This window comes from Stenella coeruleoalba (assembly GCF_951394435.1).
Source record: "Stenella coeruleoalba genome assembly, chromosome: 1".
Lineage (NCBI taxonomy): Eukaryota > Metazoa > Chordata > Mammalia > Artiodactyla > Delphinidae > Stenella > Stenella coeruleoalba.
The window spans coordinates 80866235-80888881 of record NC_137169.1 but is presented as its reverse complement, the minus strand read 5'-3'; the positions used below and the strand labels follow the sequence as shown (position 1 = coordinate 80888881).

Sequence of the window (22647 nt, the reverse complement as noted above, 5' to 3'; positions counted from 1 at the left end):
TCTTTATTGGAGTATAATTGCTTTACAATGGTGTGTTACTTTCTGCTTTATAACAAAGTGAATCAGCTATACATATACATAGGAATAATCTCCTATGTATATCCCCATATCTCCTCCCTCTTGTGTCTCCCTCCCACCCTCCCTATCCACCCCTCTAGGTGGACACAAAGCACCAAGCTAATCTCCCTGTGCCATGCGGCTGCTTCCCACTAGCTATTTTACATTTGGTAGTGTACATGCCACTCTCTCACTTTGTCCCAGTCAACCCTTCCCATTCCCCGTATCCTCAAGTGCATTCTCTATGTCTGCATCTTTATTCCTGTGCTGCCCCTAGGTACTTCAGAACCTTTTTTTTAGATTCCATATATATGTGTTAGCATGTGGTATTTGTTTTTCTCTTTCTGACTTACTTCACACTGTATGACAGACTCTAGGTCCATCCACCTCACTACAGATAACTCAATTTCATTTCTTTTTATGGCTGAGTAATATTCCATTGTATATATTTGCCACATCTTCTTTATCCATTCATCTGTCGATGGACACTTCGGTTGCTTCCATGTCCTGGCTACTGTAAATAGAGCTGCAATGAACACTGTGGTATATGACTCTTCTTGAATTATGGTTTTCTCAGGGTATATGCCCAGTAGTGGGATTGCTGGGTCATATGGTAGATCTGTTTTTAGCTTTTTAAGGAACTTCCATACTGTTCTCCATAGTACTGTATCAATTTACATTCCCACCAACAGTGCAAGAGGGTTCCCTTTTCTCCACACCCTCTCCAGCACTTATTGTTTGTAGATTTTTTGATGATGGCCGTTATGAGGTGATACCTCATTGTAGTTTTGATTTACATTTCTATAATGATTAGGGATGTTGAGCATCCTTTCATGTGTTTGTCGGCAATCTGTATATTTTCTTTGCAGAAATATCTATTTAGGTCTTCTGCCCATTTTTGGATTGGGTTTTTTCTTTGATATTGAGCTGCATGAGTTGCTTGTAAATTTTGGAGATTAATCCTTTGTCAGTTGCTTCATTTGCAAATATTTTCTCCCATTCTGAGGGTTGTCTTTTTGTCTTGTTTATGGTTTCCTTTGCTGTGCAAAAGCTTTGAAGTTTCATTAGGTCCCATTTATTTTTATTTCCATTTCTGTAGGAGGTGGGTCAAAAAGGATCTTGCTGTGATTTAGGTCATAGAGTGTCGTACGTATGTTTTCCTCTAACAGTTTGATAGTGTCTAGCCTTACATTTATGTCTTTAATCCATTTTGAGTTTATTTTTGTGTATGGCGTTAGGGAGTGTTCTTATTTCATTCTTTTACATGCAGCTGTCCAGTTTTCCCAGCACCACTTATTGAAGAGGCTGTCTTTTCTCTATTGTATATTCTTGCCTCCTTTATCCAAAATAAGGTGACCGTATGTGCGTGGGTTTATCTCTGGGCTTTCTATCCTGTTCCATTGATCTACATTTCTGCTTTTGTGCCAGTACCATACTGTCTTGATTACTGTAGCTTTGTAGTGTGGTCTGAAGTCAAGGAGCCTGATTCCTCCAGCTCCTTTTTTCTTTCTCAAGATTGCTTTGGCTGTTCGGAGTCTTTTGTGTTTCCATACAAATTGTGAAATATTTTGTTCTAGTCTGGTGAAAAATGCCATTGGTAGTTTGATAGGGATTGCATTGAATCTGTAGATTGCTTTGGGTAGTATAGTAATTTTCACAATGTTGAGTCTTCCAATCCAAGAACATTGTATATCTCTCCATCTATTTGTGTCATCATCAATTTCTTTCATCAGTGTCTCACAGTTTTTCTGCATACAGGTCTTTTGTGTCCTTAGGTAGGTTTATTCCTAGGTATTTTGTTCTTTTTGTTGCAGTGGTAAATGGGAGTGTTTCCTTAATTTCTCTTTCAGATTTTTCATCATTAGTGTATAGGAATGCAAGAGATTTCTGTGCATTAACTTTGTGTCCTGCTACTTTACCAAATTCATTGATTAGCTCTAGTAGTTTTCTGGTAGCATCTTTAGGATTCTCTATGTATAGTATCATGTCATCTGCAAACAGTGACAGGTTTACTGCTGCTTCTCCAATTTGGATTCCTTTTATTATTTATTTATTTTTTTATTCCTTTATTCCCTTTTTCTTTTCTGATTGCTGTGGCTAAAACTTCCAAAACTTTGTTGAATAAGAGTGGTGAGAGTGGACAACCTTGCCTTGTTCCTGATCTTAGATGAAATGGTTTCAGTTTTTCACCATGGAGAATGATGTTGGCTGTGGGTTTGTCATATATGGCCTTTATTATGTTGAGGTAAGTTTCCTGTATGCCTACTTTCTGGAGGGTTTTTTATCATAAATGGGTGTTGAAATTTGTCAGAAGCTTTTTTGGCATCTTTTGAGATGATCATATGGTTTTTCTCTTTCAGTTTGTTAAGATGGTTTATCACATTGATTTGCGTATATTGAAGAATCCTGCATTCCTGGGAAAAACCCCACTTGATCATGGTGTATGATCCATTTAATGTGCTGTTGGATTCTGTTTGCTAGTATTTTGTTGAGGATTTTTGCATCTATGTTCATCAGTGATATTGGCCTGTAGTTTTCTTTCTTTGTGACATCTTTGGTTTTGGTATCAGGGTGGTGGTGGCCTCGTAGAATGAGTTGGGGAGTGTTCCTCCCTCTGCTATATTTTGGAAGAGTTTGAGAAGGATAGGTGTTAGCTCTTCTCTAAATGTTTGGTAGAATTCGCCTGTGAAGCCATCTGGTCCTGGGCTTTTGTTTGTTGGAAGATTTTTAATCACAGTCTCAATTTCAGTGTTTGTGATTGGTCTGTTTATATTTTCTATTTCTTCCTGGTTCAGTCTCAGAAGGTTGTGCTTTTCTAAGAATTTGTCCATTTCTTCCAGGTTGTCCATTTTATTGGCATATAGTTGCTTGTAGTAATCTCTCATGATCCTTTGTTTTTCGGCAGTGTCAGTTGTTACTTCTCCTTTTTCATTTCTAATTCTATTAATTTGAGTCTTCTCCCTTTTTTTCTGGATGAGTCTGGCTAATAGTTTATGAATTTTGTCTATCTTCACAAAGAACCAGCTTTTAGTTTTATTGATCTTTGCTATTGTTTCCTTCATTTCTTTTTCACTTATTCCTGATCTGATCTTTATGATTTCTTTCCTTCTGCTAACGTTGGGGTTTTTTTGTTCTTCTTTCTTTAATTGCTTTAGGTGTAAGGTGTTTCTTTAGGTAGGATTGTATTCCTATAAACGTCCCTCTTAGAACTGCTTTTGCTGCATCCCATAGGTTTTGGGTCCTCGTGTTTTCATTGTCATTTGTTTCTAGGTATTTTTTGATTTCCTCTTTGATTTCTTCAGTGATCTCTTGGTTATTTAGTAATGCACTGTTTAGCCTCCATGTGTTTTTATTTTTTACAGATTTTTTCCTGTAATTGATATCTAGTCTCATAGTGTTGTGGTCGGGAAAGATACTTGATATGATTTCAATTTTCTTAAATTTACCAAGGCTTGATTTGTGACCCAAGATATGATGTATCCTGCAGAATGTTCCATGAACACTTGAGAAGAAAGTGTATTCTGTTGTTTTTGGATGGAATGTCATATAAATATCAATTAAGTCCATCTTGTTTAATGCATCATTTAAAGCTTGTGTTTGTTTCCTTATTTATTTTCATTTTGGATGATCTGTCCATTGGTGAAAGTGGGGTGTTAAAGTTCCCTACTATGATTGTGTTACTGCTGATTTCCCCTTTTATGGCTGTTACCATTTCCCTTATCCATTGAGGTGCTCCTATGTTGGGTGCCTAAATATTTACCATTGTTGTATCTTCTTCTTGGATTGATCATTATGTAGTGTCCTTCTTTGTCTCTTGTAATAGTCTTTATTTTAATGTCTATTTTGCCTGATATGAGAATTGCTACTCCAGCTTTCTTTTGATTTCCCTTTGCATGGAATATCTTTTTCCATCCCCTCACTTTCAGTCTGTATGTGTCCCTAGGTCTGAAGTGGGTCTCTTGTAGACAGCATGTATACAGGTCTTGTTTTTGTATCCTTTCAGCCAGTCTATGTCTTTTGGTTGGAACATTTAATCCATTTACATTTAAGGTAATTATAGATATGTATGTTCTTATTACCATTTTCTCAGTTGTTTTGGGTTTGTTATTGTAGGTCTTTTCCTTCTCTGTGTTTCCTGCATAGAGAAATTCCTTTAGCATTTGTTTTAAAGCTGGTATGGTGGTGCTGAATTCTCTTAGCTTTTGCTTGTCTGTAAAGGTTTTAATTTCTGTGTCGAATCTGAATGAGATCCTTGTTGCATATAGTAATCTTGGTTGTTAGTTTTTCTCTTTTATCACTTTAAATATGTCCTGCCACTCCCTTGTGGATTGCAGAGTTTCTGCTGAAAGTTCAGCTGTTAACCTTAGGGGATTCCCTTGTATGTTATTTGTTGTTTTTCCCTTGCTGCTTTTAATATTTTTTCTTTGTATTTAATTTTTGATAGTTTGATTAATATGTGTTTTGGTGTGTTTCTCCTTGGATTTATCCTGTATGGGACTCTCTGTGCTTCCTGGACTTGACTGACTCTTTCCCATATTAGAGAAGTTTTCAACTATAATCTCTTTAAATATTTTCTCAGTCCCTTTCTTTTTCTGGGACCCCTATAATTTGAATGTTGGTGCATTTAGTGTTGTTCCAGAGGTCTCTGAGACTGTCCTCAATTCTTTTCATTCTTTTTTTTTATTCTGCTCTGTGGTAGTTATTTCCAATATTTTATCTTCCAGCTCTCTTATCCGTTATTCTTCCTCAGTTATCCTGCTATTAATTCCTTCTAGACAATTTTTAATTTCATTTATTGTGTTGTTCATCATTTGTTCTTTAGTTCTTCTAGGTCTTTGTTAAACGTTTCTTGTATTTCCTCCATTCTATTTCCAAGATTTTGGATCATCTTTACTATCATTACTCTGAATTCTTTTTCAGGTAGATTGCCTATTTCCTCTTCATTTGTTTGGTCTGGTGGGTTTTTACCTTGATCCTTCATCTGCTCTGTGTTTCTGTGTCTTCTCATTTTGCTTAACTTACTGTGTTTGGGGTCTCCTTTTCGCAGGCTGCAGGTTCGTAGTTCCCGTCGTTTTTGGTGTCTGCCCCCAGTGGCTAAGGTTGGTTCAGTGGGTTGTGTAGGCTTCCTGGTGGAGGGGACTGATGCCTGTGTTCTGGTGGATGAGGCTGGATCTTGTCCTTCTGGTGGGCTGGACCACGTCCAGTGGTGTGTTTTGGGGTATCTGTGACCTTTTTATGATTTTAGGCAACCTCTCTGCTAATGGGTGGGGTTGTGTTCCTGTCTTGCTAGTTGTTTGGCATAGAGTGTCCAGCAGTGTAGGTTGCTGGTTGTTGAGTGGAGCGGGGTCTTAGCATTGAGATGGAGATCTCTGGGAGAGCTTTCGCTGTTTGATACTATGTGGAGCCGGGAGGTCTCTGGTGGTCCAACGTCCTGAACTTGGCTCTCCCACCTGAGGCACAGGCCTGACACCCGGCTGGAGCACCAAGACCCTGTCAGCCACATGGCTTTTGGGAAGTCTGGGGTCTTCTGCCAGTGTTCAGTAGGTGTTCTGTAGGAGTTGTTCCACATGTAGATGTATTTCTGATGTATTTGTAGGGAGGAAGGTAATCTCCACTCCTCTGCCATCTTGAAGGTCTACCATACTGTTTTGACTACTGTAGCTTTGTAGTATAGTCTGCAGTCAGGGAGTGTGATACTTCCAGCTTTGTTCTTCTCAAAATTACTTTGGCTATTTGGGGTATTCTGTGGTTTTATATAAATTTTAGGATTATTCTAGTTGTGTGAAAACTGTCATGGGTATTTTGATAATTGCATTAAATTTGTAGATTAATTTGGGTAGAATGGAGATTTTAACTATTAATTCTTCTGATCCATAAACATGGGCTATCTTTTCACTTATTTGTATTGTCTTCAATTTCCTTCATCAGTATCTTATGGTTTCTAGAGTATAGGTTGTTCACCTCCTTGGTTAAGTTTATTCATAGGTATTTTATTCTTTTTGATACACTTGTAAATGAAACTGTTTTCTGGAATTCTCTGACAGTTCATTATTAGTGTATATAGAAAGGTAACAGATTTCTGTATGTTAATCTTGTATCCTGCAGCTTTACTGAATTCATTTATTACTTTTAATAGTTTTTTTGTGGATACTTTAGGGTTTTCTGTATATAGTATCACACCATCTAAAAACAGTGACAGTTTTACTTCTACCCTTACAATTGGATGCCTTTTATTTCATTTTCTTGTCAGTTGGACTTTCAATACTGTGTTAAATAGAAGTGGTGAGAGTAGGTATCTTTGTCTTGTTGATTTTAGAGGAAAAGTTAGTTTTTCAATGTTGAGTATGCTGTTAGCTGTGGGTTTGTCACAAATGGCCTTTCTTATATTGAGATGTGTTCTCTCTATACCAACAATGATGAGAGAATTTATCATTAATGGATGTTGAATTTTGTCAAATGCTTTTTCTGCATTATTGAGATGATCGTGTGATTTTTATCCTTCCTTTTGTTAATGTGGTGTATCACACTGATTGTGGATACTGAACCATCCTTTCATCTCTGGGATAAACCCCACTTGATCATGGAGTATGATCCTTTTTATATATTGTTGGATTTAGTTTGCTAATATTTTGTTGAGGATTTTTGCATCTATATTCATCAGAGATACTGGCCTGTAATTTTCCTTTTGTTTAGTGTCTTCGGTTTTGACATCAGGGTAATATGGTGGTCTTATAGAATGAAATTGGGAGTGGTCCCTCTCCTTCAATTTTTTGGAATAGTTTGAGGATAGGTATTAGCTTTTCTTTTTATGTTTGGTAGAACTCCCCTGTGAAATTGGTCCTGGATTTTAGTTTGGTGCAAGTTTTGTTTTGGTTACAAATTCAACTTCACTAGTAGTGACTGTTCTGTCCATACTGTCTGTTTCTTTTTGATTCAGTTTTGGAAGGGTGTATGTTTCTCAAAATTTGTCCATTTCTTCTGGTTTGTCCCATTTATTGGGATATAATTGTATGTGAGGTAAAATTGACATTTAAAATTATATTAGTTTCAGGTGTATAACATGATTTGATATTTGTATATGTTGCAAAATGATCATCACAGTAAGTATAGTTAACATCCATTACCATATCATTTTTGTAATGAGAGCTTTCAAGATCTACTCTTAACAACTTTCAAATATGCAATACAGTATTAACTATAGTCACCATGCTTTACATTGCATCTCCATGACATATTTTATAACTGGAAATTTGTACCTTTCAATCCCTTTCACCCATTTTGCCCACCCCCAACACCCTGCCTCTGGCAACCACCAATCTGTTCTCTGCACCTATGAGCTTATTTTTTAAAATAGATTCCATCTATGACCTTTTTTAAAAAAACAGATTCCACTTATAAGTGAGATCATACAGTATTTGTCTTTCTCTATCTGACTTATTTTACTTAGCATAATGCTCACAAATTCCATCCATATTGTCACAAATGGCAAGATTTTCTTATTTTTCATGTCTGAATAATATTCCATTGCATAAATATACTACATCTTGTTTACCCATTCATCCATCAATGGGCACTTTGGTTGTTTCCATATTTTGGCTATTATAAATAAAGCTGCAATGAACATAGAGGTGTATATATCTTTTTCAATTAGTGTTTTCATTTTGGGGGATAAATAGCCAGAAGTGGATTTGCTGGATCATATGGTAGTTCTACTTTTAATTTTCTGAGGAACTGCCGTACTGTTTTCATAGTGGCTGCACCAATTTACATTCCCACCAAAACATCACAAGGGTTCCCTTTTCTCCACATTCTTGCCTACACTTGTTACTTTTTTTTTTTTTTTTTTGCGGGACGTGGGCCTCTCAGTGTTGTGGCCTCTCCTGTTGCGGAGCACAGGCTCTGGACGCGCAGGCTCAGCGGCCATGGCTCACGGGCCCAGCTGCTCTGCGGCATGTGGGATCCTCCTGGACCGGGCACGAACCCATCCCCTGCATCGGCAGGCAGACTCTCAACCACTGCGCCACCAGGGAAGCCCCGTTACTTGTCTTTTTGATAACAGCCATTCTAACAGGTATGAGGTGGTATTTCATTGTGGTTTTGATTTGCATTTCTCTGATTAGTGATGAGCGTCTTTCCATGTGCCTGTTGGCTGGCCATCTGTATGTCTTCTTTGTAAAAAATGTCTCTTTAGATCCTCTGCCCATTTTTAAATGATTTTTTTTTTTTTTTTTTTTGCTGTTGAGTTGTATGACTTTATATATTTTGGATATTAACCCCTTATCAGATATATGATTTGCAAATATTTTCTCCCATTCAGTCAGTAGGTTGCATTTTCATTTTGTTGATGGTTTTCTTTGTTGTACAGAAGCTTTTTAGTTTGATGTAGTCCCATTTATTTTTGGTTTGTCAAATCCAAAATATTGCCAAGACTGATGTCAGGGGCTCACTGCCTGTGTTTTCTTCTAGGAGTTTTATGGTTTCAGGTCTTATGTCCAAGTCTTTAATCCATTTTGAGTTAATTTTTGTGTAAGATGTAGATAGTGGTCCAGTTTTCCCAAAACCATTTACTGAAGAGACAGTTCTTTCCCCATTTGTATATTCTTGGCTCCTTTGTTGTAAATTAACTGACCATATATATGCATGGGTTTATATCTAGGCTTTCTGTTCTGTTGCATTGATCTACATGTCTGCTTTTGTGCCAGTACCACACTGTTTTGATTACTATAGCTTTATAATGTAGTTTGATATCAGGGGTGTAATGTCTCTGGCTTTGTTCTTTTTCAAGATTGATTTTGCTATTTGGGGTCTTCTGTAGTTCCATAGGAATTTTAGGATTATTAGTTCTATGAAAAATGCCATTGGAATTTGATATGGAGTGCACTGAATCTGTAGATTGCTTTGGTAGTATGGACATTATTATTTCTAATAGCTTTATTAAGATGTAATTTATATACATTACATTCAACCTGTTTTAAGTGCACAAATACTTTTAAAGTTTATAAAATTGTGCAAAAACCACAATTGTAGAACAGTTTCATCACCTCAAAGAGATACCTGTGGCCATTTGCAGATGATCCCCACTCCCATGTAACTGCCAGTTTAGAATCATCTGTTTTACATATTTTTCTTTTCTGTCATTTCATTATAAATGGAATCATACCTTATATGGCTTATGTGTCAGACTTCTTTTACCTAGCATGATGTTTCTGAGGTTCATCCATGTAGTAGCATATATCAGTATATTCTATGAATGTTTTGTTTACCCCGGACACGCAGGCTCAGTGGCCATGGCCCACGGGCCCAGCTGCTCCGCAGCATGTGGGATCCTCCCAGACCAGGGCACAAACCCGCGTCCCCTGCATCGGCAGGTGGACTCTCAACCACTGCGCCACCAGGGGAGCCCTTAACTTTTTAAGAAACTGCCAGATCACTTTCCAAAGTGGCTGAATCATTTTACATTTCCACCAGCAGTGTATTAGCACTCCAGTTTCTCCACATCCTCAAGAACACTATCTTTGTCTTTATTATAGTCATCTAGTGGCTGTGAAGTAGTATCTAATTTTGGTTTTAACTTGCATTTCCCTAACAACTAGTGATGTTGAGCATCTTTCTTTTCATATGCCAAGCCATTTGGATATCTTCTTTCTGAAATGTCTATTCGCATTTCTGCCCACTTAAAAATTGAGTTGCCGTATTTTTGAGTTTTAAGAATATGTAATCTGGATGTCATTTATCAAGTATGATTTGAAAATATTTTATCCCAGTCTGTGGTTTGTCAATTTGTTTTCTTAATGTTTTTCTTTTTCTATTATGTAAGTTTCAGATGTACATTGCTCAGGACCACTTTATAGCATAGCCAGCTTCTTTAAAAGAATAAAGACTAGACTTCCAAAAGGTTTCATCTTAAATTGTATTTATTTTTATAAATTATTTGTTTTTGGCTGTGTTGGGTCTTCATTGCTGCCTGCAGGCTTTGTCTAGTTGTGGTGAGCAGGGGCTACTCTTCTTTGTGGTGCATGGGCTTACCGCGGTGGCTTCTCTTGTTGTGGAGCACAGGCTCTAGGCACTCGGGCTTCAGTAGTTGTGGCATGCGGGCTCTAGCGCACAGGCACAGTAGTTGTGGTGCACGGGCTTAGTTGCTCCGCAGGATCTTAGTTGCTCCGTGTGGGATCTCCCTGGGCCAGGGCTCGAACCTGTGCCCCCTGCATTGGCAGGTGGATTCTTAACCACAGCACCACCAGGGAGGCCCTAAATTGTATTTATTGACCTAATTCTTCACTGTTCTTTAGAATCCAGAGTTGGACTATGAGGCTAAAATGGGACTTTTCTCAATTTTCTGGTCAACTGATATGATGGCTGTAATAATCCAGAAGAAACAGGTCATTATATTTTCTTGAAGTTTCAACTTAAGATTTCAGCTTTCATTTTCAAATAAGTAGAAATACTATATCTTCTATCTAGGATGCAAGGACTTGCTTATCCTTGTTGGAATAATGGTTCTCCTCTATCTGGTGAAGTCACTCTGTCCGGTGGTGACTGATAAGTAGCTCTAACTGTACAATTATTGTGGCTAGAATTCCAGAAATGGTCAATGTAAGTTCATCTATTTGGTCTTCACGGATTACCTGTGAAACAAAAAAGGACACCTGAATAAGACACCTAAAATATTTTTACCAGTTTTGGGGAACACTGTGTTGTCTCCCCAATATACATTCCATTTTCCCCTATTATGTAGCAACAGTGGGTTGGGTAGAATAAACCCAGCTTCATATTCAGCTTGAGGGGTAGGCCCTGATAGATCTAGGTCAATTAGAAAATCCTCTTCTCTCTCCTCCATTCCTTGCTAGAATGACATGGATTAGTTCAGAAGTGCCCTCAATTAGTGTGAAAAGTTTAAGACTCTCAGTAGGACAGTGAGGTATGCTGTAAAGCTGGGAACTACTGAATGATTCTGCCATCTGTAGTAGACAGCTTCTAAAATGACACCCAATGAACTCTGCCTTCTGGTATTCATCCCCTTATATAATCCACTCACCTTCAATATGGGCTGAGTCCAGTGATTAGTTTCTAACTAGTCATGGAATACAGAAAAAGTGATGGATGTTACTTCTGAGATTAGTTACAAAAAGACTGTGGCTTTCATCTCGGGTTTCATCTCACTTGCTCACTCTGAGGGAAGCAACATGCCAAGCAGCAAGGCACACTCTGGAGTGGCCCACGTGGCAAAGAACTGAGAGAGGTCTCTAGGCAACAGAGAATGAGGAACTGAGGCCCCGAATTCAACAGCCTGTGAGGAACTAAATCCTGCCAATAACCACATGAGTGAGCTTGGAAGGGAATCTTCCTCCAGCTGAGCCTTCAGATGACATTGCAGCCCTGTCAGAGAGCTTAACTGCAACCTCATGAGAGACTCTGAGGCAGAGGCCCTAAGCCAAATTGTGCCCAGATTCCCGACTCACAGAAACTGAGATTAAAAAAAAAGTTTGTTTTAAGCCACTAAATTTTACAGTAATTTTTAAGCTGCAAAAGATAATTAATATACTAGCATAAGAAAAGCTAGTTTGAGCTGGGTTTTTTTTTTTCTTCCCTGTTATTTGTAACTGAAAGCATATTAACATATCCTAGCTATTAGTAATCTAATCTTGAAAAGGGTAGGCCATATTATACACAAATAATTTTGTGAACTTATGGTTTACAAATATCATACAAACAACAACAAAAAAAACCCATCTACCTATTCACAACCATCTCCATTTCTCATATGGAAAATTATGTAATAAGGCCTCATTCATTCAGTGTCCCTTTTAATACTGACAAAGTCCGGGCAAAGATTTACCTTTGATTACTTACACAAATGAACAATGTAAAAAAAACAATGATCACAGGGCAACTGTTAAGTCCACTTAAAACATCTATTGTTTAGGGAATTCTCTGGCAGTCCAGTGGTTAGGACTCGGTGCTTTCACTGCTGCAGCATGGGTTTGATCCTTAAAAGTACTTTAAAGAAATGAAATTGAGTTATTTGTAGTGAGGTGGATGGACCTAGAGACTGTCATACAGAGTGAAGTAAGTCAAAAAGAGAAAAACAAATACCATATGCTAACACATATATATGGAATATTAAAAAAAAAGTGGTTCTGAAGAACACGGGGCAGGACAGGAATAAAGATGGAGATGTAGAGAATGGACTTGAGGACACGGGGAGGGGGAAGGGTAAGCTGGGACAAAGTGAGAGAGTGGCATGGACATATATAAACTACCAAATGTAAAATAGATAGCTAGTGGGAAGTAGCTGCATGGCACAGGGAGATCAGCTCGGTGCTTTGTGACCACCTAGAGGGGTGGGATAGGGAGGGTGGGAGGGAGACGCAAGAGGGAGGAGATATGGAGATATATGTATATGTATAGCGCAGAAACTAACACACCATTGTAAAGCATTTATACTCCAATAAATATGTTAAAAAATGATGAACTGCATAAAAAAGACTAATTTGAACTTTCAGCTTTAAAACAAAAAGTACTTTAACACCATTTGTTTATATACAAGCATTAACTATGCTAATTAAAAATGGTTCTTAATTGATACCTATTCATTAAAGCAGGTCTGGAAGGACCTCTGGTTAGGCAGGCGCTCTTTGTTCTCAGTCTATCTGGAAAAGCAACCTTTCAACCAATGGAGATAGGGTGTCGTGAACCCTGAGGGGTATGATTAATTCAGTCTTCTGTAACTGAAGGTCAATAAAACAAAAAAACTCCAAACTTACTGTACTCTTAGAACGGCCTTTGAACTGGTGCTTCCACAGGCCAACCTGAGCACACTGCCTAAGTAAAAGCCTTTATTTTACAGGGTCCTCAGGGGAGCAGGGTTGCATGAAAAGGTCACTAGGTATAAGTCTGGAGGCAGTTACAGTGCTAATTCCTTATTTTCTATTCTCTAGCAGGTTCAATAAAGTGATGATGGCATTCTTTCTTGCCTGCCAAATATGGCTCTCAAATATCCTTGTCGTATATTTACAGATTTACTTGAAGAGCTGTTTTTTTAAAACAAATATTCAAATAATAAAATGTAAAATGATATAGATCAGTAGTGTACTTCTGGGAAGGAGACAGGACTGGAGGCAGAAGTGAGGGGGGAATTTTGCTTTTTCTTTTGCAGTACGCAGGCCTCTCACTGTTGTGGCCTCTCCCGCTGCAGAGCACAGGCTCCGGAAGTGCAAGCTCATCAGCCACGGCTCACGGGCCCAGCCGCTCCACGGCATGTGGGATCCTCCCGGACCGGGGCACAAACCCATGTCCCCTGCATCAGCAGGCGGACTCCCAACCACTGCACCACCAAGGAAGCCTGGAAATTTTGCTTTTTAAAATTATACATGCAATTCTGTACTGTTTAATTTTTACAACAAGCTTGTATTGCTTTTATAATTTAAAGAATAACTGAAAGTTAAAAAAGAGGAAATCCTCCTTAAGAGGATCGCATTTGTAGTTCAGAATGAATTTTGTTAATCATAACATTAAATCAATACCTATCTGAGCACTTCAGAGTATGTGAAGTAAGAAGTAAAGGGAGGAAGAGATGGAAAGTTGTGATTAAGGCAGAATCAGGGAGGGGACATTCTGATGGGCAGTTTTTTCTTTTTGAGGGGGGGTAGTTCTTAAAAAGAAGCAAAAACTTGGGATAGTAGAAGAGGGCTTATGTATCTGGGAGCAAGGTCAGGATTCAACAAAGCCAGACTTGAAAATTCACCTGTTTATCTGCACATGAGATGACTAAGGTATTGGCTGGGCTGAGGAGGGAAGTAGGATGAGGATATTCTCAAAGATCACTGCAGCAGTTTGGTTGAAGTAAACTGCTACTTGCTGGGAAGAAACATCAGATGGGACATGCAGGATGGGATGGTCTAGATTTGAGTATGAAGCTGATAGCAACGAGTTTCCTGGATTGCAAGAAACAGAACCTATAAAGTTCTGTTATAGGACAGTAGCCTATAAAGGAAAAAAAACGAAGATGGGGCATGAAGTAACAAGAGTGGACAGGAAATGACTGGAGCAGCTGAGAACTAAGGGATATTGTGTTCTACCATAGCAAGCTGAAGTCATCTGGAGGTCTCTACTTGATTTTTAAAATGTCCAATTTGAAAACAGAATCCAAACAGGCAACAAATGAAAAAAAACAAAAAACAACAACAAACTAAAGTAAAACACAATGAAACTCACCACTGTGGTTAACAGCTGGTTCTAAATATGATGGTTAAACTTTCAAGGTCTTCATTCTTTAAATGTAATTCTTCAAGCAGGGTGGTCAAAAACTGTGTAAACATTACATTTTCCTGAGAATGCTTCTGAATGCCGAGAATTGAGGTCAGTCTGAAACACCAAAAATATTAAATATATCCATGAAATTGGAAGGACTAAGGGGCTCCAGTCTCTAACATGGCAGAGGGGATTTCTGTGAGGATAATGAAGTCTATCTGATTTAACAAAATTCCCAGAGAGAGAAGGCTTTACTAAAGCTGAAGAGAAATCTCAGGAAAAGACTGAAAAATCAAACGTATTGTTACATAAGGAAAGAAGCCTAAAAGCCTTAATCCAAAACATGTTCATTATGCCAGCAAAAACTACCAAAATTCTGCCCAGAAAAGAAAATTAATGAAGTCTTTCCACATGGTGAAAGGAGGTTGTGTAGAGAAGCTTAGAGGTGAGAACTGCTTTAAAAAAAAATTTATATCAACTGTTTAGATTATATCACCTGAAAAAAAAAGACAATGAACAAGATTACCTTTTGGATGAAACCTTAACATTTTTATTTTTGTAACACTAAACACATGAATTACATCTTAAAAGGCACTTAATACAAACTTCACAAGGAACACAATGCTTTCTTCTCTAACCATTTCCAGTAAATATCCTTAAAGACTGATTACATATAATAGATTATTTTTTTTTTACATTTATTTATTTACTTTTGGCTGTGTTTGATCTTCGTTGCCACGTGCCGGCTTTCTCTAGTTGTGGTGAGCGGGGCTACTCTTTGCTGCGGTGTGCGGGCTTCTCATTGCGGTGGCTTCTCTTGTTGTGGAGCATGGGCTCTAGGTGCATGGGCTTCAGTAGTTGTGGCACATGGGCTCAGCAGCACAGGCTCAGTAGTTGTGGCGCACAGGCTTAGCTGCTCCGCAGCATGTGGGATCTTCCTGGACCGGGGCACGAACCCGTGTCCCCAGCATCGGCAGGTGGACCCTCAACCACTGCGCCACCAAGAAAGCCCATAATAGATTCTTAAAAGTAATTTTCACTGAATGTGATTAGTAAACATGATTTTTAAAAAGTGAACAATATCTAATCACAAACTGTGCAGACCATTCCTTTTCATAAGTTTTTGTATCTCCAGAGAGCATGCTTCACAGAGCCTTTGCAAGAACATTCTGGAAAGGTTTTTGGAAGAAAATTCTTTTTTCCCCAAATAGTCTATACTTCCCACACAAACCTCTTACATATGCTTATTTAACCTTGGTCGTTGCCAGTGGGCACATCAAATATAAATAAAATAACCCTGATTTAAATCAATAATGCTCAAGAAATCAGAGCAGAACAATTCCACAGTAGTGAGTGTAGAATGAGAAATGTTATTTTCTGAGACAGATTTCTTCCTTGCTTATTAGCCATCTCATACAGAAAACAGAAATAAAAGGAAAATTTTGTTAGAATTGTCCAAAGATGCCCTAGACTCTGAGGAGGTGGTAGATTCTCTATATTCCTGAAGGTATTTTAGCAAGAATTGGAGACTAGGTAACTCTAATAGTCCAGTGAAATCTAGAGTTCTACCCAAGAAAACCACTTATTCCTTCCCCACCTCTCCTCTGTTTCTTTACAGCCAGCGGATGGAGTACCAGGTTCTCATATGAGCTTTGTCTGCAAGTATTCTCCAAAGGTATTTTATACTTGAAAATAGGACTAAGTCTTATTTAGGATTAATCCTTATTTAGGATTAAGTCTTCTTAATCCTTAGTCCTTATTTAGGACTAAGACTTATTTAGGATTAATCCTTATTTAGGATTAAGTCTTCTAATGCCAAGCTCAAGCTGTGTACTTGGGTGAACTTATAGGCAGTTGTGGCCAGCTTTTCCTGAGGCATTTTCCTGCGGAGAAAGTGGAACCCAGAAGTCAACTCTGTTGGCTTTTCTCATACTTAAGTGATGTCAACATTAAAACATCAAGTTGCTGCTTCCCCACAGTAAGACCAAAGATACTGGGGATGGGATAGCACTGGCTAAAAACAAGAAGTCAGAGCAGTCAGATCAGATGTCAGCTCCACAGAAATCTAGTTTTTGTGTGTTTTTTTTATAGTTTTTGAATTTTATTTTTTTATACAGCAGGTTCTTATTAGTCATCCATTTGATACACATTAGTGTACACATGTCAATCCCAATCACCCAATTCAGCACCCCCCCCACCCCCCGCCACTTTCCCCCCTTGGTGTCCATACGTTTGCTCTCTACTTCTGTGTGTCAACTTCTGCCCTGCAAACCAGTTCATCTGTACCATTTTTCTAGGTTCCACCTACATGCATTAATGTACGATACTTTTCTCTTTCTGACTTACTTCAGAAAGAGAAAAACAACTGTCAGACTCTGTAAGATAGTCTCTAGATCCATCCACGTCTCAACAAATGACTCAATTTTGTTCCTTTTTATGGCTGAGTAATATTCCATTGTATATATGTACCACATCTTCTTTATCCATTCATCTGTCGATGGGCATGTAGGTTGCTTCCATGACCTGGCCACTGTAAAAAGTGCTGCAATGAACATTGGGGTGCATGTGTCTTTTTTTTTTTTTCCGGTATGCGGGCCTCTCACCGTTGTGGCCTCTCCTGTTGCAGAGCACAGGCTCCGGACGCGCAGGCTCAGCGGCCATGGCTCACGGGCCCAGCCGCTCCGCGCCATGTGGGATCCTCCCGGACCGGGGCATGAACCCGTGTCCCCTGCATCAGCAGGCGGACTCTCAACCACTGCGCCACCAGGGAAGCCCCGCATGTGTCTTTTTGAATTATGGTTTTCTCTGGGTATATGCCCAGTAATGGGATTGCTGGATCATATGGTAATTCTATTTTTAGTTTTTTAAAGAACCTCCATACTGTTCTCCATAGTGGCTGTATCAACTTACATTCCCACCAACAGTGCAAGAGGGTTCCCTTTCTCCACACCCTCTCCAGCATTTGTTGTTTGTAGATTTTTCTGATGATGCCCATTCTAACTGGTGTGAGGTGATACCTCATTGTAGTTTTGTTTTGCATTTCTTTAATAATTAGTGATGTTGAGTAGGTTTTCATGTGCTTCTTGGCCATCTGTATGTCTTCTTTGGAGAAATGTCTATTTAGGTCTTCTGCCCATTTTTGGATTGGGTTGTTTTTTTTTTAATATTGAGCTGCATGAGCTGTTTATATATTTTGGAGATTAATCCTTTGTTGATTCATTTGCAAATATTTTCTCCCATTCTGAGGGTTGTCTTTTCGTCTTGTTTATGGTTTCCTTTGCTGTGCAAAAGCTTTGAAGTTTCATTAGGTCCCATTTGTTTATTTTTGTTTTTATTTCCATTACTCTAGGAGGTGGGTGAAAAAAGATCTTGCTGTGATTTATGTCAAAGAGTGTTCTTCCTATGTTTTCCTCTAAGAGTTTTATAGTGTCTGGTCTTACATTTAGGTCTCTAATCCATTTTGAGTTTATTTTTGTGTATGGTGTTTGTTAGGGAATGTTGTAATTTCATTCTTTTACATGTAGCTGTCCAGTTTTCCCGGCACCACTTATTGAAGAGACTGTCTTTTCTCCATTGTATATCCTTGCCTCCTTTGTCATAGATTAGTTGACCACAGGTGCATAGGTTTATCTCTGGGCTTTCTACCTTGTTCCATTGATCTATGTTTCTGTTTTTGTGCCAGTACCATATTGTCTTGATTACTGTAGCTTTGTATTATAGTCTAAAGTCAGGGAGTCTGATTCCTCCAGCTCCGTTTTTTTCCCTCAAGAGTGCTCTGGCTATTTAGGGTCTTTTGTGTCTCCATACAAATTTTAAGATTTTTTGTTCTAGTTCTGTAAAAAACGCCATTGGTAATTTGATAGGGATTGCATTGAATCTGTAGATTGCTTTGGGTAGTACAGTCATTTTCACAATATTGATTCTTCCAATCCAAGAACATGGTATATCTCTCCATCTGTTGGTATCATCTTTAATTTCTTTCATCAGTGTTTTATAGTTTTCTGCACACAGGTCTTTTGTCTCCCTAGGTAGGTTTATTCCTAGATATTTTATTCTTTTTGTTGCAGTGGTAAATGGGAGTGTTTCCTTAATTTCTCTTTCAGATTTTTCATCATTAGTGTATAGGAATGCAAGAGATTTCTGTGCATTAATTTTGTATCCTGCAACTTTACCAAATTCGTTGATTAGCTCTAGTAGTTTTCTGGTGGCATCTTTAGGATTCTCTATGTATAGTATCATGTCATCTGCAAACAGTGACAGTTTTACTTCTTCTTTTCCAATTTGTATTTATTTCTTTTTCTTCAGATCAGCTGTCAGCTCCATAGAAAACTAGTTTTTGTGTTTTTTAAAAATGGTAATTATATGACATATCCAAAACAATTTCTCCAGTTATCAAGGAGACTACTGTTTGGCTCATATATGAAAACAAAGTTTTCTCAATTACTTCTCAAGGTGCCATTAGTATGTTTAAAACTTAACCCTCAAATTAGAAATCAATGGTGACTACTAGATTTCTCAACCTGTGTGCCTAATGAAAGCAGAAAATTAAAAGCATTGTAGATAAAAAGTTTGTAAGAGAATTGTTCTATCAATTACCCTAGGTAGAAAATATTTTGGGGGACTTCCCTGGGGGCGCAGTGTTTAAGAATCCACCTGCCAATGCAGGGGGCATGGGTTTGAGCCCTGGTCCGGTAAGATCCCACATGCGGTGGAGCAACTAAGCCCGTACACCACAACTACTGAGCCTGTGCCCTACAGCCCGTGAACCATGACTACTGAGCCTGCCTGCGTGCTGCAACTACTGAAGCCTGAGTACCTGGAGCCTGTGCTCCGAAACAAGAGAAGCCACTGCAATGAGAAGCATGTGCACCGCAACAAAGAGTAGCCCCCACTCCCCGCAACTAGAGAAAAGCCCACGTGAAGCAACAAAGACCCAACACAGCCAAAACTAAATAAATAAATTCATAAAAAAAAAAAGAAAAATGGTTTGGGAATAGTGATACTTCTCTAGCAAACTTATAAAGCTAACATTATTCTATAATAACTTTATTGTAAGATATGTTCAAATTTACCCAAAAGTTCTGTTCATAAAGAAAAATTAGGGTTAACGAGAAACTAGCTAGGAGTGAAAAGAAAAAGGAAAGCAACAATGCAATCTCGCTCGTGAGCCCATGACAAATACTGTGAATCAATCATTCTTTTCTTAATGAGCTTGGACCTGTTTTGAGACTACTCAAAATAGGGCTCTGAGCAACCACTTATGATTTCTGGCAAGTTGAATATCAAAGCCTTAGGGTCTATCTATAAAATAGGGCTAATAATACTTAAGTTCCTTAGAAGTTATTATTACAAAAGTCAAGTAGGATACTGTAAACAGGTTTTTAAAAGATCAATTATAATAATGATTTTTTTTTTTTTTTTTTTTGCGGTATGCGGGCCTCTCACTGTTGTGGCCTCTCCCGTTGCGGAGCACAGGCTCCGGACGCGCAGGCTCAGCGGCCATGGCTCACGGGCCCAGCCGCTCCGCGGCATGTGGGATCTTCCCGGACCAGGGCACGAACCCATGTTCCCTGCATCGGCAGGCAGACTCTCAACCACTGCGCCACCAGGGAAGCCCCTATAATAATGATTTTAATACCAGTTACCATGTGCTACCTTGGAGTTTTACTATGTACTTGTTCTAAGCATGAATTATCTCCTTTAACTGCACAATGATGCTGGGGGATATAGTACTGTTCCCATGAGGAAAGAAAGGCACAAAAAATGGAAGTGCCTTCCCCAAGGTCACAAAGATAGTAAGCAGCAGGTCAGGCCTTTGAACCCAGGCAGCTTATCTCAAAAAGCCCATGCTCTTGGCTAATATGCAAGCTTTCATACTTTGTAGGCTATAGCTTTCATTCTTTGTAGAACACTACATAAACACTACATAAATTTAATCTTTAATCTATAGAACACTATATAAATTTAATCTTTACTTGCCTGATTGATGTATACTGTGCCCTCAATGAACATGCAGAAGAAACAGAATTTTTTTTTTTTTTTTTTTTGCGGTACGCGAGCCTCTCACTGTTGTGGCCTCTCCCATTGCGGAGCACAGGCTCCGGACGCGCAGGCTCTGCGGCCGCTGCCACGGCTCACGGGCCCAGCGCTCTGCGGCTCACGGGGCCCAGAGCTCCGCGGCATGTGGGATCTTCCTGGACCGGAGCACGAACCCGCGTCCCCTGCATCGGCAGGCGGACTCTCAACCACTGCGCCATCAGGGAAGCCCGAAACAGAACGTTTTAAATTTGCTTTTGAGAACTACAGGACTACAAATATAAAAATAGCTAGTAACTGGCAGGCAGAAGGAAATGCTAACAGAGAAATCACGCAAGGTCTGGTGTCTGTTAGGAGACAGGAATAGCAGTTTGGGACCTGGGGATTTCTGCAGCAAGTCATCAAGCAGATAGATAGCAATCCTTAGGCATCTGGAGCCAGGGATTTCCTGACTGCTCTTAACACTTGAGCCCTAAGAGTTGTTGCATAATTATACTCCTGGAAAGTTAGCCAATGAGATTTCCTTTAACCTTACTTATTCCCTTGTGTTTCTCCTTCAATCTTTAACTGAAAAGACTTCTTCCCCACCCCCCAGTCCCTAACACAGAATGTAATGATCATAAGAAATATGTTAGCTTTCTAAAAATTTTAAGTTGACTTAAATCCTTTTTGGAATAAGCTGAGGTATAAATAAATAAATACTCTAATAGTTCCTGTGTACCTCTAAACATTAGTAATCCAGTGGGTTACTTTTGGGGAGTCATGTAAAAATTGTGTTTTTCTTTTTAACATATCCTCCCTAGAAACTAGGCTAATACAAAAAGAAAAGGACGGTTTTGACAAGTTATAAAGTCATAATATGTCAAGAAAGATGCTAAACCCTGAAAATATAATTTTATGAATGATTCTTTCAAAAGAATTATGATTTGCTTTTATCTCCAAAGTAATTTACATTTAAAGTTGAATAAGGGCTATATATAATCTTTGTTTTCCAGATTCCTTGACTCATCTACTTTAACATGTTTTATTACTTAATAGCAACTGGCCACCTGCCCATTCTACCAGACTGACTGCTTACTGGACATCTGCTGAATTTCCATGTCATCTCTGTAGCAAGAGGCTTCTGTGCCTATTTGCACAGATGAATCTGAGGCAAGATTGTAACTTTTTATCAGACTGTTATGGTTTTTGTCAATGATAAGAGTTGGCTGTTGCCACTGCCAAAGATGCTACTAATAAACTGCAAGGATTCTTTTTAGGGTACATGCCACCCTAATGATAGGTATCATCGGCTGAATGGGGTGTGAGGACCTATCTGGGGTGTGAGGAGCACTACACTGAGCTTGGAGACAGGGCTCTGTGCAGAATCTGCTTTTGTTAGCAGTGACCATGGAAGAGGGCTTTGGAAAGCACAAAGCACTAAGCAACGTAGTCTACGTGTGCTTAGAACCAGGCCCAAGGACAAATGAACAAAGACTTATTACTGGAACTATTCTTTACATGGTCAATTATGGTCTCTTAATTGCCACTCTGAAAGCCTCATCTTAGTTCTTTTTCCGGCTGACTGCAGTACTTGATGTCCTCAATCATTTCCTCCTTTCCTAGAATTCTTCTTTGGCTTTTCAGGAACTGTCACAGTTCTCCTCCTCCTCCTACTGAATCTTTATGATCTCTCTTGTTGGCATTTCTTTTTTTTATCAGCCCATTAATAATGATAGGTCTTACCTATGGTTTCATATTGACCCTCTTCTGTACTACATCCCATCTCATGGCTCTGATTATCAGTGATCCAAATCTTTAAGTTCTCTCTTGGGATTTTTCTCCACTTGGATGTCCAAAAGGTACCTCAAATACATTATGTTCAACCCTGAAATTCTGAGCTCTCATTTTCATCAAAACCTTCTAGTATTAGAAACCTCAGTCATCTTTAAATCTTAACCCTTAATGTTCTTTGTTCAGTCAGTTACCAAGTCCTGCTGATTCTCCTCTGAGGTGCTTCTTGAATCCATTTCATCTCCCCCACTCTCACTGTCCCTGTCCTAATTCAGATGCATCATCTCCTTGGACTACCATAGCTATAGCCTAAGTGGTCTCCCACTCCAGTCCACTCTCCACATTGCCACCACAATCCTCTCTCACAGATCTGATTAAGTCACTCTCTTGCTTTAATAACTACTTATAGGAGGAATCAAGTTTCTTTGGGCCTTTTATTTTCCTTGTTTCTATCACATGAATATTTTCATAAATATTTCAAATAATATGAAAGTATATATTGTTGGCTGTATATATTTTTCGCACCAAGCA

General features: G+C 38.8%; 1 protein-coding gene and 1 long non-coding RNA gene across 2 annotated transcripts in view; one reads left to right on the top strand and one right to left on the bottom strand.

Moving 5' to 3' along the window:
- LOC307177336 overlaps positions 1 to 21426 on the top strand; it is a 56418-nt gene extending 34992 nt beyond the window's left edge. Inside the window, exon 5 of the long non-coding RNA XR_013825024.1 lies at positions 21339 to 21426. This is a non-coding gene — a long non-coding RNA (uncharacterized lncRNA). The remainder of the gene's footprint in view (positions 1 to 21338) is intronic.
- RPAP2 (RNA polymerase II associated protein 2) overlaps positions 10001 to 22647 on the bottom strand; it is an 84349-nt gene continuing 71702 nt past the window's right edge. The window contains exons 12-13 of the mRNA XM_079904363.1: positions 14272 to 14421; positions 10001 to 10682 (exon numbers count right to left, since the gene is read on the bottom strand). Coding sequence (XP_079760489.1) covers positions 14280 to 14421 — 142 coding nt within the window. The 3' untranslated portion in view covers positions 10001 to 10682; positions 14272 to 14279. The remainder of the gene's footprint in view (positions 10683 to 14271; positions 14422 to 22647) is intronic.